Raw genomic sequence first — 15,243 nt, forward strand, 5'->3', positions numbered from 1 at the left:
GCTCCCAAAGCACAACGGAATACCAATTGAGTACCCCTCACATACGACTGCTGTGACATGAGGCAAATGACGCCACAGAGCCACAATACCTTCCCCCCCCATTCTTCTGAGGAAAGATTTTGGCACACAGGAGCAGACCTTCCTCTCCTTTCATCCCCTCGATGGGAAATACCAGAGGGATGTGAATATCAGAGCTAACTTATCTTTGTGTAAGCAGAGTCAGGATGAGCTGTACCCTGACATCTGGTGGTGAATTATGGGAAGTGTGGAAAGAATGTCTGGAATGCAAAATCTCAAATATTTGCATAGGCACGCCTGCCCCATCCCAGACTGCCGAGCTGTGGGACTGCTTTGTGACAGAAATGACTCAACCTCAGTTGGGTGGTACTTGCTAGACAAGGGACATGGGTTCCAAAACCCTGTGAAGAGAGAGAGGTTGGGGACAGGTATTTGTGCCTGGTGGTGCAGGCTCCCTTGTGGAGCTAGATAAGCCCAGTTGCACCCCTCTCCTCTCTCCACTGTGGAATGTTTCAGTTGATTTTTTATTTCCTTAAGACTCTATATCAGGTTGCTGAGGCTTGAACTCACTTTGGGCTAATGGTTGACTACAGTGGCTCCCGAACTATGTGCTGAGTGATCTATAGCTGAAATCACAAAGACGCTAAAATTACTGAGCTGGGAGCACTGAGTACGTGGCTAACTGAGTGGGGGAGCCTGAAGTATTACTGCGGAACAGAGCAGCTGCGGAGTGGAGCAGTGTTATGGTGATGGCTGTCGACACACAGGGACAGCTGGTGGAGTGTGAGGGCTGCAGAGCGATAGTAGCTGTGGGGCGTGTGAAGCAGCCCACAGGGCAAGCACGGCCCGGCAGCGTTGCATGGGACAAACTGGGCAGCTCACGATGGCACCTGGTATTGGAGCGGGCATGTTAGAGCCCGGACCGGAGGAGCAGAGTGGAAGCAGCTGGTAAGGCGGAGCAGTTCGTTGGAGAAGGCGGAAGCAGAAACCCGGAGAGGCAGGGCAGTTCGCCCTGAACCACGTAGGCTGCCCCTTTCACCCAGGCTGGGGGAGGGGACCTCTACAAAATAGACTCTTGAATTCTTGGGTGCATTGACCAGAGACTTTTGGTTTGTGGACTTTGAAGTGATTAACTTTAAGACCCTAAGGGGGAGGACATTGCCAAATGACTTGGGCGGTGGTTATGTTTGTGTTATAACTCTGTTTGTTTGGGTGCTTCGCCAAATGGGATGCCGCATTAATTCCTTCCCTTTATTAAAAGAAATTTCGCTACACTCAGACTCCGCTGCTTGCGAGAGGGGAAGTATTGCCTCCTAGAGGCGCCCAGGAGGGTATGGTATGTAAGTGTCCCAGGTCACTGGGTGGGGGCTCGAGCCGGTTATGCCTTGTGTTATTGAAACGGAACCCCTGGATACTGAACCTGGCCCTTGTTGCTGCCAACTCAGAGGGGCAGAAGGGTTACATTTGTTTTCACCATTCTCCCAAGTAGAGCAGTCACCGCCTCTTATTATGCCTCTGTTAGTTTCTGATAGACTGCAAGTCAGGAAGCGTTTCTGTGGTAGTGACATTTATTAGATGCTAGTGCTGTAGTCTTGTACACCTCTACCCCAATATAATGTGACCCGATATAACGTGAGTTCGCATACAGGGCGGTAAAGCTCTGACATGCAGCATGTTAAAGGTGCCGGGCCAGGCTGAGGTTTGATAAGGGGCAGAGGGTCTTGGGGGCGGTCAGGGGCTTCCCCCGCACCCAGGTCTGGGGGGTAGGAGCTGTGGAAGGGCACTTTTGGGGGCCCTGCAGTCCCAGAGTGGCCCGGGGGATTAGTGGGGGGCCAGGAGCAGCCCACTGTACTTCCCTCTCCCCAGCCTCAGCCATGTCGCTTGGGGGAGGCGGCTTGGGGGAAGGGATCCCCCCGCACTCACCAGCAGCAGCAGAAGCGGGACAGCCCAGCATGCTCCACTCCGGCACTCCCAGTCACAGCGCTCCGCTTCCCGCTGCAGGTGAGTATGGGGGGCGTCCTTTCCCCAACCTCCCTGCACTCACTGGTGGCAGGAAGCAGAGCAGCCCAGCCCCAGCCCGCTCCACTCCGCCAGCTCCCAGCCGCACCAGGCAGGTGAGTGCAGGACCTTTCCCCAGCGACACGGCTGAGGCCGGGGCAAGGAAAGCGAAGCGGCTGGGGAATCTTTCCCCAACCTCCCTGTACTCACTGACAGCTGGAAGCAGAACAACATGGCTGGAGCTGGCAGAGTGTTGTGGACTGGGGCCGGGCTGCTCTGCTTCCCGCCGCTGAGTGCCTGTTAGGGAGCTGGGGAGGGGTGGATAGAGGTCGGAGCAGTCAGGGAGCAGGGGGGTTGGGTAGGGGGTGGGGTCATGCGGGTGATTAGGGCTGGAGGTCTCTGGAGGGGGCGGTCAGGGAACAAGGGGGGGCAAAGCAAGTTTGATATAAGGTGGTCTCACCTATAATACGGTGAGATTTTTTGTCTTCCAAGGACCGCGTTATATCGGGGTAAAGGTGTACTTTCTTCTCTTTGTTCTGTTTCAGTCATCACTTGGGTAAAGGAGCGCACTGTTCTTTTGTGTGTCCTGCTTTAACTAAAATGGCTGTAAGTAAAGACAATAAAATTGTGCAGTCTTTTCTATGCAGCACTGCATATGGTACATGTTAACACAGTATAGAATATGACAAACCATGTTGTTATGATATAAACTCTTAGTTTAGAGAATGGGTTCTTGTCTCAGTGCTCCATCTAGTGCCCACATAAAGTCAATACTAGTACAATATGCCCATGGTATGATGTTAGAGAGACAAGGTGGATGAGGTAATATCTTTTATTAGACCAACTGCCTTTGATGAGAGAAGCAAGCTTTGGAAGAGCTCTGTGTAGTTCAAAAGTGTGTCTTTTTCACTAACAGAAGTTGGTCCAATAAAATATATTACCTTCCCTGCCATGTCTCTCTAATATCCTGGAACCAACATGGCTACAACACTGTAACAGTCTGATCTGTAACTAAGGAATTAGGTTCAGTGTTCTGTACCCTTCACCTATGAAGCCTGAGTGGTAGTATTTTGCATTCGTTCTGCACTAGTGCAAATGGTAACACAAGGTGCAAGGCAGCAGAAAATTTGACCCAAAGCTTGTCCCAAAGCATCAGCAGCTCTTCTAATCATTGTCTGTATGGAGTATTCAATGTAAAGGCAATATTGAAGAATAGCCTCCTCACTATGTACTTAATATTTATTTTATGATCTCTAAAGAAAATTGAATAAACCATTTTGCTCAAATAAACTACAACTGACCTATACAAAAAACAATCACATTGTCATTTGATAACCAGTATATTCTAAAGAGGATCATTTACCATTTAAGACAAAACCTGTTAGTTTAAAAAATAGTTTGGTCAGTAAAAATCAATACATACAGTCTTTAACAGAAAGTAAAATTCCAACAGGCAAAAACAGAGTGAGAGCCAGATCTTCAGCTGGTATCCACTGACACAGCTTCTGTGGAAGTATGCAAATTTACACCTACAAGTCTGGCCATAGAATGTCTAAACAATCTCAAAACCTCACTTTCATGTAGTGACAGATCCGTTTTAATCACAGATTAGAAATGAAAAAAAATGGCACAAATAAAGACAAATGAACTACAAGTCTAGCAACAGTACTTAACATTTTGGAGAGCCACACATTTTTGCTACCAAGAGTGGACTGACGTGGGGTGACAGCAGCATCCCCACCCACGTTCACTTAGCAACATCTCCCCTTTTTTTTAAAAAAAAATGTGGACTGCCAATTTTACACATGGCTCCAGTGAAGGAATGAGGTTCTACATCACTTCGTAGATGTACCTAGGTATTATGAGAGAGAGAGAGAGTGAGAAGGGGGATGAGGAATATCTTTTATTGGACCAGTTTCTGTTAGTGGAAGGCACAAGCTTTCAAGCTTCACAAAGCGCTTCCTTCCTGAGACCTGAGGAAGCTTGTCCTTTCCACTAATGGAAGCTGGTCCAATAAAAAATATCTCACTCACCTTGTGTGTCTCATATCCTGGGACTAACACAGCCACAACACTGCAAACATATGTGTTATGGCACATAGAGCTAGATCTTGCAAGGTGCTGAGGGCCTCTTGAGAAGTGCTGAGTGCTTTCAAATCCCACTCATTCCAATGGGAGCAGAGGACACTCCCTTAGCACCTTGCAGGATTGGGCACTTAAAAATTAACACACAACAAAGGATTTCTGCTCCTGCTAGTGACCTGAGAACTAGATTTGGCTTCATCTTTACAAAGCATTTGCTCTTAAATTAATCAAACTTTCTGAACATAAGGTTCTGTCACTTCCCAGAGGCTTCCAAATATTTTTCTATTTCACCTTAAGGGACAGATCTTCATTTGGATTAGATTAACATATCTTCATTGACTGAGGATCTGGCCTTATCAGCTAAGTGTTTATCCAGTGTACAAAAACAAATGCAGCATGATGTACACCTTTGGCAACAGAGCAGTTCTCCATATTGATATTGAGGGATAAATTTGGCAGTACAAAAGCTTCTTTTAAAATGCTGCTAGTTTTCTAACCCGTGTTCACCCGCACATTTTCTTCTTTAGTAAACTGTACGGTAGCAGCCGGAGTTTCCTGGTGGTTCTCCTCAATTTTTAGTCCAAGGTTATCAAACCCAATGCTGGCTGGTTGTGGCAGACTGGTTGTAGCTTCTTCTGCAGTTCGAGTTGGAGTAGAACAGTACAAAACGAAGCCCACCATAATGACAACAAAAGACAGCAGGTAGAGACCTGAAAACTGACAAGGATATGGGGAGGGGAAGGGAAATAGATGTGGTCAGTAATCCTGTCTTATGATTGTGCCTTGAAGCAAGAGCATCACTTACAGCTACACTTTCTTTATGTCTCAATATTTAGAGTGCATCCATCACCATAGTATATGGGGCCCAAAAAACAAAACTCAGAAGTTTAGTACACTGTCAGACTCAGACTACCTTAATGTTCTTCTCCACTTCCCCTTCTTAACACTGGTATACAGGGAATTGTTTTCCTAAGTTTAGACACCCATCTTGACAGATGTGTCCAAGGATAACATGGTTCTAGATATGGTGATGGCAAGGAGTAATTGTTTATGCAAGTGAACACTAATGTAATGTACCACTGAGTGGTTTCAATTTTAAGTGCAACATGGTGAAATTCTGTGATGGATTTGCTCCAGACTTTCACCTGTGAGAAAGAATTTGTCCCTGTTGTTGGAATTCTGCAAGTCACTAGATCAGTAGGTGCGCTGTACATCACTTTGAACCATTTGATGGGCTATATACGTGTTATTACTGGGCCAAACCGGTTTTCTTGTTTCCTGATATGTACCAGTTTAATTTCACAGAAGTTATACCAGTGTAAAGAGATAACTGAGACGACTAGGTGGATCAGGCAAACAGGATTTGGTCCATTATTATCATCCAGTAAACTGTTATCATTCTAAAAAAGGAAGGATTATTACAAACCATCTTGATAGGAAAATAAGAGTCTACTTAAAGTGTTGACTTTATAAAATTGCATTTAAAATGTAAAAGGGTCAAATTACCCTTAGCTGGGAATAGTTTGTCAGCAGACACAAAAAGTACAGATTTTCTTCCCAACACCATAATTACTGAAGCAGCTGGATGACTGAAATCAAAATATCCTGCTCAAAACTAGCTCCCCAGTAATAATACAGGCATAATATTCTTTTCAGGCCTGATCTTGCTGTCAGTAGAAAAATTCCCGTTGCTTTCAACTCATGCAGGATTGTTCCCTACATCTTTGTTATCTGTGCTTATTGTCTTATGGCTGAGATTTTCAATTATGTCTTATGATTGTTGTCTAATACCATAAATTCTGGTGGAGGTTTGTATTGTTTGATTTCTCTGTTAACACTTGTACTGACAGTTCTGATGTCAAGACGATTCTATTACCGAATACAATTAATGCTGACAAAGTCAGTGTTGAAAATTATTTTCAGCTGAATCAGAATTCAGTGTAGCAACCCAGTTATAAATAAGTTCAGTTGCTTGGTGTATTGCCATTAATACTAGCTAGAACTTTCCAAACATTGTCCTCAATTTTGAGGAAAACGAGTAACTTTTCACAGTCACAAAATGAAGGAAAAATTGGGACTTCAGACTCAAGCCCCTTTGATAGTTGAGCACTTTGAAGGGCACCACATAATACTGCACGTGGAGAGGTGAGCTGGCTCAAAATGGACAGGGGCCTTAGGTTAATGTGGTCACACAGGTACAACTGAAGTTGAACTACTAATGAAGGATAAATAGCTGCTACAATTCCAACTCCTCTTCAGCTTCTAAATTTAAAGATTTCAGAAATTATGTAAATTGGGCCAGATTCTGCTCTGTTACACTGATGTTAATCTGGAGAAACTCTTACCTGTAATGGAGTTACTCCAGGGTTACAAAAGTTTAAACTGAAGACAGAATTTTGCCAGTGGATGTCTAAATTGTATTTATTATTTCCCACGAAGAGGGTCTGTTTTCACAGAGCCTTCGGTTTATGTCCATAGTTATCTTATAAACAGGCAGCTAAATTCTCATCAGGCACACAGACGTAGCAAAGCACAGTGTACTGGTGCCCATAATATCTAATAAGCATTCTCATGCACAGCTTCCCCTGCTATGCCTCACCTAAAAGGATTCTCTGCTGCTTCCAAAAGGATTATTCTTCTTAGGATCTGTGGCTAAGACTTTCAAAGTGACTGATCTGGGGGCGTGACTTTCAGAAAACGCTGAGCACTCAGCCCTGAAATTCAGGCCCTTTTTGGGGCACAGCCAAAACTTGAGGCACACAAAATAGTCACCTTTGAAAGTTTTAGCTTAGGTGCAGAGCCATTGCCAGGTCAGAGGGACACACCCAGCCATAAACATGAAGATTATACCTGGACCCACCCAGGAATGCCTCTGCCTCTCAAGGAGGGGGTTGTAGGACAGTTTCCTCAGGGATTTAAAGGGAGATAATGAGAACAATGATTGTACCCTCTTACTTGCACTTTCACTGCTGAACATGGGATTTCTGGACACATAGCACCTGCTGTGACTTGGAATAAGACAGACAACTCTCATCTCCATTGTGGATTTCTGTGGCCTAAGCTTGTACCATGCATGAATCTCCCACTGTCACTGATAGGAGGCCTGAGTGCATTATGTACAACAGACAGCTACAATATGGACTGGAGAAAGTTTTGGCCACTGAATAGCTTGCAGCTGTGGCAAGGCACCTTCTCAGTCTCCCCAGCCTCCACTGCTTTTAGCCCTGGCAAGACAGGCTTGGGTAATATAGTCCCCCTTGGGGCACAGGGGAAGTCCATTCCTTCTCTTCCCCAGTCCTTTTTAGCTTATTTTTCTCCCTTGTAGGAGGGAATGCAGCCTCTCCTCCTGGTGAGGCTCACTGTTTTGCAGCTCCTAACCCCCTGGCAACAGGACTCCTTCTCTCTCTTCTCTCCTCCTTTCCTTCCCCAAAAGGGGAGGGTTTAAAAAGGTCTCAGGCAGCCCTTAGTTGGAATCAGCTGATCCTAATTAACCTCAGGTAGCTCCCTCTCAGCTGATTCTAACTGATACTTTGGTAACCCTTTCTCAGCTGAATCTGATTGACCTGTAGTTATCCCCCAGTTGATAGGGAGGAGGGCCTTTTCATAGAATCATAGAATATCAGGGTTGGAAGGGACCTCAGGAGGTCATCTAGTCCAACCCCCTGCTCAAAGCAGGACCAATTCCCAGCTAAATCATCCCAGCCACGCTTTGTCAGCCTGACCTTAAAACGCGCTCGGGGGTTCCACCACCCTCCCTAGGTACCCATTCCAGTGCTTCACCACCCTCCTAGGGAAAAAGTTTTTCCAATCATCCAATCTAAACCTCCCCACTGCAACTTGAGACCATTATCCTTGTTCTGTCATCAGGTACCTCTGAGAACAGTCTAGATCCATCTCTTTGGAACCCTTCGGTCGTTGAAAAGTACTATCAAATCCCCTCACTCCTTCTCTTTCTGTAAGACTTCAATCCCAGTTCCTTCAGCCTCTCCTCATAAGTCGTGACTCCAGCCCCTAATCATTTTTGTTGCCTTCCGTGGATTCTTTCCAATTTTTTCACATCCTTCTTGTAGTGTGGGCCCCCAACTGGCATAGTATTCCAGATGAGGCCTCACCAATGTCGAATAGAGGAGGAATATCACATCCCTCGATCTGCTGGCATACCCTTAGTTTACGCCAAATGCCATTAGCCTTCTTGGCAACAAAGGCACACTCTTGACTCATATCCAGCTTCTCATCCACTGTAGCACTAGGTCCTTCTTGCAGAACTGCTGCCTAGCCATTCGGTCCCTGTTCTGTAACAGTGAATGGGATTCTTCCGTCCTAAGTGCAGGATCTGCACTTGTCCTTGTTGAACCTCATCAGGTTTCTTTTGGCCCAGTCCTCGACTTGTCTAGGGTCCTTTCTGTATCCTATCTCTACCCTCTCATAATCTCTCCTCCTCCAAGTTTAGTGTCACTCTGCAAGTGTTGCTGAGAGTGCAGTCCACATCTATCTTCAGATCATTAATGAAGATATTGAACAAAACCGCCCCAGGACCGACCCTTGGGGCACTCCACTCAAATCGCTGCCAACTAGACATGGCGCGTTGATCATACCCGTTGGTCCTATGATCTAGCCAGCTTTCTATCACCTTATAGTCCAATCATCCAACCATACTTCTTTAACTGCTGGAAGAATTACTGTGGGAGGGACCATGTCAAAAGCTTTGCTAAAGTCAAGAATAACCACTCCACTGCTTTCCCCTCATCCACAAGCCACTTATCTCCCCAATGAAGGCCATATGTAGGTCAAGTCAGGCATGACTTGCCCTTGGTGAATCCATGCTGACTGTTCCTGATCACTTTCCTCCCCTCTAAGTGCTTCAGAATTGATTCCTTGAGGACCTGTTCCATGATTTTTCCAGGGACTGAGATGAGGCTGACTGGCTTGTAGTTCCCTGGATCCTCCTTCTTCCCTTTTTTAAAGACGGGCACTACAGTAGCCTTTTTCCAGTCATCTGGGACCTCCCCCGTTCGCCATGAGTTTTCAAAGATAATGGCCAATGGCTCTTTTAACCGTCTGAGACTGATTTCTACACCCGTCCCTCCCCTTGCAGCTGTCTGTCCTGAGTTTATCACATGGCATAAGAACTGCACATAAGCAAAAGGGGTGATTGGAGCCCATATGTGAGTACCCACAAAATGACTGCTGAAACTTACGTTCATCCTGTAATTAGAGATGATGGTTCCCTAAGCTTTCCAATCATATTTATGTTTTACCTAATTGTTTCACTGATGTCTTGTACTGACACCAATTATTCCAGAATATTTACCAGTCACTTTAATGCAAATTCCACTGGGATTTTTTTTCAATAGAATACTGCCAACTGCTCTTGGGGCAGTCTCTCTCTAGAGGTCTTAGCTTCCTCCTAACCTGTCCCCCTCTCTTTTTCACATTAGCCCATTCAATCAACTTAGCATAAAACGAGTCACTCAGCCCTTAAACTCTGGTGTGCAGACTTCCTTTGTCTCCCTATCATTTTCTTAGGCCATGTATATACTACTAAATTAAGTCAACCTAACTTATGTCAGCAAACAGCTGCTGCAGTAATTTCTTTAATTGTGCGTGCCTACACTTTGCTCATGTCAGCAGTGCACATCCTCAACAGAATCGCTTGACTCAATTGTACTGTCAGTGTGGAGCATTGTGGGACGGCTTCTGAAAGCCAGTAACGGTTAACCTAAGTAGCCATAGTGTCTACATTGACATTACATTGACCTAACTACATTGACCTTAGCTCTATGCCTCTTGTGGCGGTGGAGTTATTAAATAGGCGTAGCAGGGCGATTACGTCAGCAGGAGCAACATTTAAGTGTAAACACTTCCATAGTTAGGTCATCATAAGCTGCTCTGAATCAACTCAACTCTGTTGTGTAGACCAGGCCTTAGTGATAGCTGGGCATGGTGCTGTTGTCCCTACTCTCTCCCAAACCTTTCTGCCTCCACAGCCCTCTCCATTTTCCTTTCTTTATATCTGGGCTTGTTTTCCTTTATTGGTCCCAGCTGTGGTGCATGCCTCCATGATTGGCAGTTCCAGCACCTGTGCTAGGGTGTGATCAGCCTGGTCGCCTATAAACCAAGAAAAGCATCCTCCCACTTCTGCCTATGCTCAGTATGGGATTTGCCCCACAGACACAAAACCATTTTAGATGCAGGCAACTCAACTTTTTAGAGATTAGGAAAATTAAAAGTGGATTTTCTGATACATAAGTTACCCTAAACATTAGAGCATGTGCTTGAGAATAATAAGGTATGTATCTTAAACACCAAGGCAGAGATACTTTTCCTGAAATAAAAGAATAAAGGCTAAATCCTGGCTCTGAGTGCAGGGGGCGTGCAAGGGGGAGGCGGCTCCATCATAGTCCAAGCATTGTGGCTGGAGTCATTCTTCCTGTGTGTAAATCTCAATGCCTGAACAGATAGCACAGCATTAGTTAGCTAGATGGATGGCTGCGGAAGTTGAGAGGAAAGCACTAAAGCAGCATTTGTCAAAAGCTACAGCCAGCATTCCTCCAGCACCGTCCTACTAGCTCTGTGGGGAGAGGTGTAAAGCCAGGGCTACGCACCCACCCTGCTTACACAAATGCCTCCTGAAGTGTTCCATGCTAAGACTACTGCTGGCTGGCCTCCCTCACTTATGCTCTGAAGGCCAATCTGAATCTGTGTAGACAAAGGCAGTCTTTACAGTGACAGCGATGGGAATCAGACTGGGCCCTAATAACCGAAGCAGCCACACCATGTTTGCTTCCTGCACTGGGGCAGGAAAGGGTCTCCCATCCTCCCTCTCACCACAGACTCATAGGCAGAGACATGTAATTTAACCCTTCCGGTACACACTGGACTGGGTTCAATTTCTAGCTCTGTCACAGACGTTCCTATGTGACATTAGGCAACTTATTTCACTTCTCTGGCCTTCAGATTCTCTATCTGTAAAACGATGATCAAAATCCTTCCTGACCTTGCAGGGATGGTGTGGGGCTAAATGTTTGGGAGAGTGCTCAGATACGATGGGGATGGGGCCAGATAAGTATGGGGGGTGGGATTAAAGTAGACAGAAATGCTGTTCAGTAATCTGGTGTCACTAGAACTCATTTGGGTTGAACTCATTAAACTTGGGGATGGGGAGAAATGTGTGACACTGACTGTAGCCCCTTCCCTTTGGAACTGAAACAGAAAGGGGGTTATTCACCAGGCACAAAGTAAGACATTGTTCCATTCTTTGACACTTTTTGCCTTGGTAGTTTCACAGCTCCAGTGTGTTTTATGCCTCACACTGGTGAAGAAATAAACTGAGTTTTCTCGCATTGTTTTGCTTGCCCTCTGGCAAGCAAATTTTGTTTCCCCTTCCACCAGGACACCCTCAGCATGTCTTTTAGGCTACTATATGTGGGAACAGGGCTGAGTTCAGAGGACTAAAAGCCCCACTCAAGAACAAGTTTTTATTTATTTATGTTCAGTTTTTTCCTCTGTTCTATTCAGTCAAGCTTTGTTGCACCAATTTAAATCACATAGAAACTAATTTTCGTTAAATCTGCACAATTTTTGTGTTTAGACAAGGCACCATCCACTACCAAGTCTAAAATCTGCTATCAATGTGATTGGTAATCTGGTAACTCCACCTAGTGCCCAGATTTGCAACAGACTCTTTCCTAGACATTTATACAACAGAAGCACATTCAGAAAATATTTGTAGCAAGCAAACTCCCGCCTGCTCAGTCTTTGGAGAGCTCTTGGGGTTTTGGTTTGTTTGATATTTGGCATTGTATTTCAGATCTCCGCTGCAGTTGCATGTAAGACAATGACAGAAGGGGTAAAAATGTAATTCTGAACGGGAGGGTTGGCCATATGAAGGCCCCCTGTGGGCATCATCCTGTAAGAGGCCAAGTGTCCTAATTCCTATTGATTCCAGTGGTAGGCAAGGGCTCACAGCACCATGCAGGAATAGAAATGGGAACTTCCTCCACCCCAGATATCATTCTGTGATGAGCTTATTCCAAGTGGCAATAATGGCAAAGCTTAACAAAACCATCATGTACTGGAAGACCACAAACAGGAACCCCTGGGGTTAGCACAAATCAGAAAAGTATAGTAGAATAAAGGCACCCTGTGGCATAAAGCTAAGACGAAGAAAGAGATACTCTAACTTCACCTGCAACAACCTCTGAGGCAGGGCCGATTCCAGGCACCAGCATTCCAAGCTGATGCTTGGGGCGGCAATCTGCAAGGGGTGGCAATCCCTGTTGTTTTGCCCCCAAGCAGTGGCCGAATTGCCACCGCGGACAGCTTCAGCTAAACATAGAAGCTGCCGCCGAATTGCCGCAGCCGCGGAAACGCGCCTGCCTCCCTAAGGGCACATGGACTGACCCTGCCGCCCGCGGTGGTAATTCGGCGCATGGCTTGGGGCAGCGAAAACTGTAGAGCTGGCCTTGCTCTGAGGGGCCTTATATGGAATATTATTTGGTGACAAGAGAAAACTCTTCTTCTTCAGTAAGAGTTGAGTGGTTCTTGCATTTTTTGTAGTATATTCAATTCCCTATACCTTTATAATCCATGAAACATCCTTCCTGGTGTCTTTGCGCAACAGCAAAAGAAAGATAACACAACTCTGCTGCTGTTAAATATGCAAAAATTGTGTGTAGTTACCTAGTTCTCCCCTTAGACCTGCTTGTAACTGTAGGCACTGCATTAGTATTGCTCCATTCTCTTGCTGCCTCCCCTTGGCTGTTTTAAATTACTTATAGAAGCGCTCTGATTGTGGAGTTGTCATTCTCCAGACAATTTCATTTCTTGATCATTCATAGTGTAATCCAGAGTATATTACTGCTCCTTTTGCCCAGGAAAAATGTCTGATGGCTTCAAACACCACTCACTCCACTTGCTTTGTGAAGACACTAGCAAAGAATTAATTTAACCTTCAAGAAATTAGTCTTGCCATCTCCTCCACTTCCTATCGTGTCCTTCACTCTTATTTTTATATTGCCTGAAATTCTCTTATAATTTACCCCCAATGCCTTCTGAAATTCACCTCTCTTTTTTTAAACCAACAACATCGGCTGGTACCAGATGCTTCAGAAAGAGATGCAAGGAACTCTGCAGCGGGCAATTATGGGACAATCTGCCTCTAGGGAAAGCTTCCTCCCAACATCCAAAGTAACAAGTTGTCTTAAAGCCTCATGGTTCAGGGTTTATATATGTCCCTTCCAAAATTCTTACTTATCTTTTAAAAATATTTACTATTAGCCATATAAATGTCTTATCTCTTCTTGAATTACGCCATTAGCCGTTTGGTGCCAAGACACATCATTGATAGGTAACATAGAAATGAATGCAGTAACTGAGCTGCCGATTACAATGCACTGTGCAGACATTTTCAGTCTCTCAGATTTACTTAATTTTTAAAATGAACACTGTTCAGTAAGTTAGATCCAAAATTTATTAATGCTCAAAACTGTTGTAATCTGGTGGGGAATGTCAATTGCTAAATATCTCTTCAAAAGGAAACTCTAGCCATTGTGTGTGCTTGACACTACAATACTTCTGCTCTTATGCTTCAGAACCAAAATAAATGGTCCTTCACCTTTAGAACCAAATTTGACATAAAAGCTTTTGATTTCTGTATGGCTGAGGGCAAGTGACCTCCTGGAGTAATACAGCTAAGCCTCTTAAGCAAAGTTCTCAAGCTTCTCACTAAGCTTTTCCATCCACTGAGAGGGTCAATGATTAAAAAGGTGATAGTGAGCTCGGGAATGACTCTGGATACAAAGGATCAATTAGAGTGGAAGAGTTGGTTTTAATAGGACCACACAGCTACAACAGAATGCAAAAGAAACAAGCCTTACAGAAGCAGTTCCACAGAATGTCCTAGTCAGAGTGTAGAACAGATACATTTGTCTTCATTCTGTTCAGAGCTATAACTGCATAGGCTTGATTCTTCTCTCACAGATGTCTCTAGTAACTAATTAAACATGCAGAAAACATTTACTTTTGAGATCAGTCCAAACCATTGCTTCAGATGTAGACACGCTTGAACTTTTGGATCTGAACTTTTTAATATCCTGTGACAGCTGACCAGATCTGAACACTCCCAAAGTTAAGGTGATTCAAAATACGGATTAAGAAAAGAACTCTGGGACTAGGATGAATCACTAATTTATTTACAGTTTCTTGCGCTGATTGCAAGACTTTCTGAGGGTTTTGCAATGCTCTTTAGCAACTTAATCCAGAAAGTGTGAAATGAATTTTAAATCACCATCTACCTAACAGTGCAGTATTATGCGATTAAACTTGAGTCTTCTGATCAACTTTTTCATTTCCATGATAAACGAATGACGTAATCTGCACAAACTCACAACTGCGAATAGCTGTTAGAGACAGTTAAGATAGTTATGCTTTGGAATGAAACTTAACTGAAACTACGATTGAATCTTTGCTTACCTGATAGCCAAAAAGGAATAGTCCAAAAAAAAGACTGTAGAGATCAGCTGTCAGAATGCCCAAGTTGACAGAGGTAGCGCTAGTAACTTTAATCACTACTGGCATGAAGCTATACAACCCGAACATACAGAGGGCAAAAGCCACGAATAGTAACGCTGTAAAACAAGACCACAATTTACACTAAAAGGAATGAATAATAAGAGAGCAAAAAAGGCTTATGTTCTTCAGACATTGTAAATCTTTGCATATTTTATCAGGTGCTACAGTAATTCAAATAATAAATGTTAATTAGACTGAGTACAAGGAAGTTCCTTATGCATAACTCTCTTGTATGGCAAAAACAAGAAAGAAAGAAAATTACAGTAACAGGGAAAGTCTTGTACAGATTCAGATGCTGTGTGGATGGATGAAAGGCAGGGAGGAGGTACTGAATTTCTATACAGGCATTGATCACAGGGAGATGAAGGAGGGGGCCTGTAACATCAAAAAAAGGAATAATCCTGTTCCTTCAGTCTTCGTTGGATAATACTAGAGCTGGTCAGAGAAATGTTGATGGAATCATATTCCATCAGAATATGCAATTCCATCCAAAATAAAACACTTCATGAAATCGCGTCCTTTTTGCTGGAGTTTAATTTCAGAAGAAATCAGAAAAACTGCAACAGGTTGA

General features: G+C 44.3%; 1 protein-coding gene across 5 annotated transcripts in view; it reads right to left on the bottom strand.

Annotated features, from left to right (window-relative positions):
* Window positions 1-3,237: 3,237 nt before the first annotated feature.
* The window catches only part of SLC35F2 (solute carrier family 35 member F2), a 42,971-nt gene continuing 30,965 nt past the window's right edge, over window positions 3,238-15,243 (bottom strand). For all 5 annotated transcript variants that reach the window (XM_032790698.2, XM_032790697.2, XM_032790696.2 and 2 more), the window contains 2 exons: window positions 14,574-14,728; window positions 3,238-4,817 (listed from right to left, as the gene is read on the bottom strand). In XM_032790698.2, the coding sequence (XP_032646589.1) occupies window positions 4,593-4,817; window positions 14,574-14,728 (380 nt within the window). In that variant the 3' untranslated portion in view covers window positions 3,238-4,592. The remainder of the gene's footprint in view (window positions 4,818-14,573; window positions 14,729-15,243) is intronic.

The sequence above is a fragment of the Chelonoidis abingdonii genome, chromosome 1 (genome assembly GCF_003597395.2).
Source record: "Chelonoidis abingdonii isolate Lonesome George chromosome 1, CheloAbing_2.0, whole genome shotgun sequence".
In the NCBI taxonomy this organism is placed as follows: Eukaryota; Metazoa; Chordata; order Testudines; family Testudinidae; genus Chelonoidis; species Chelonoidis abingdonii.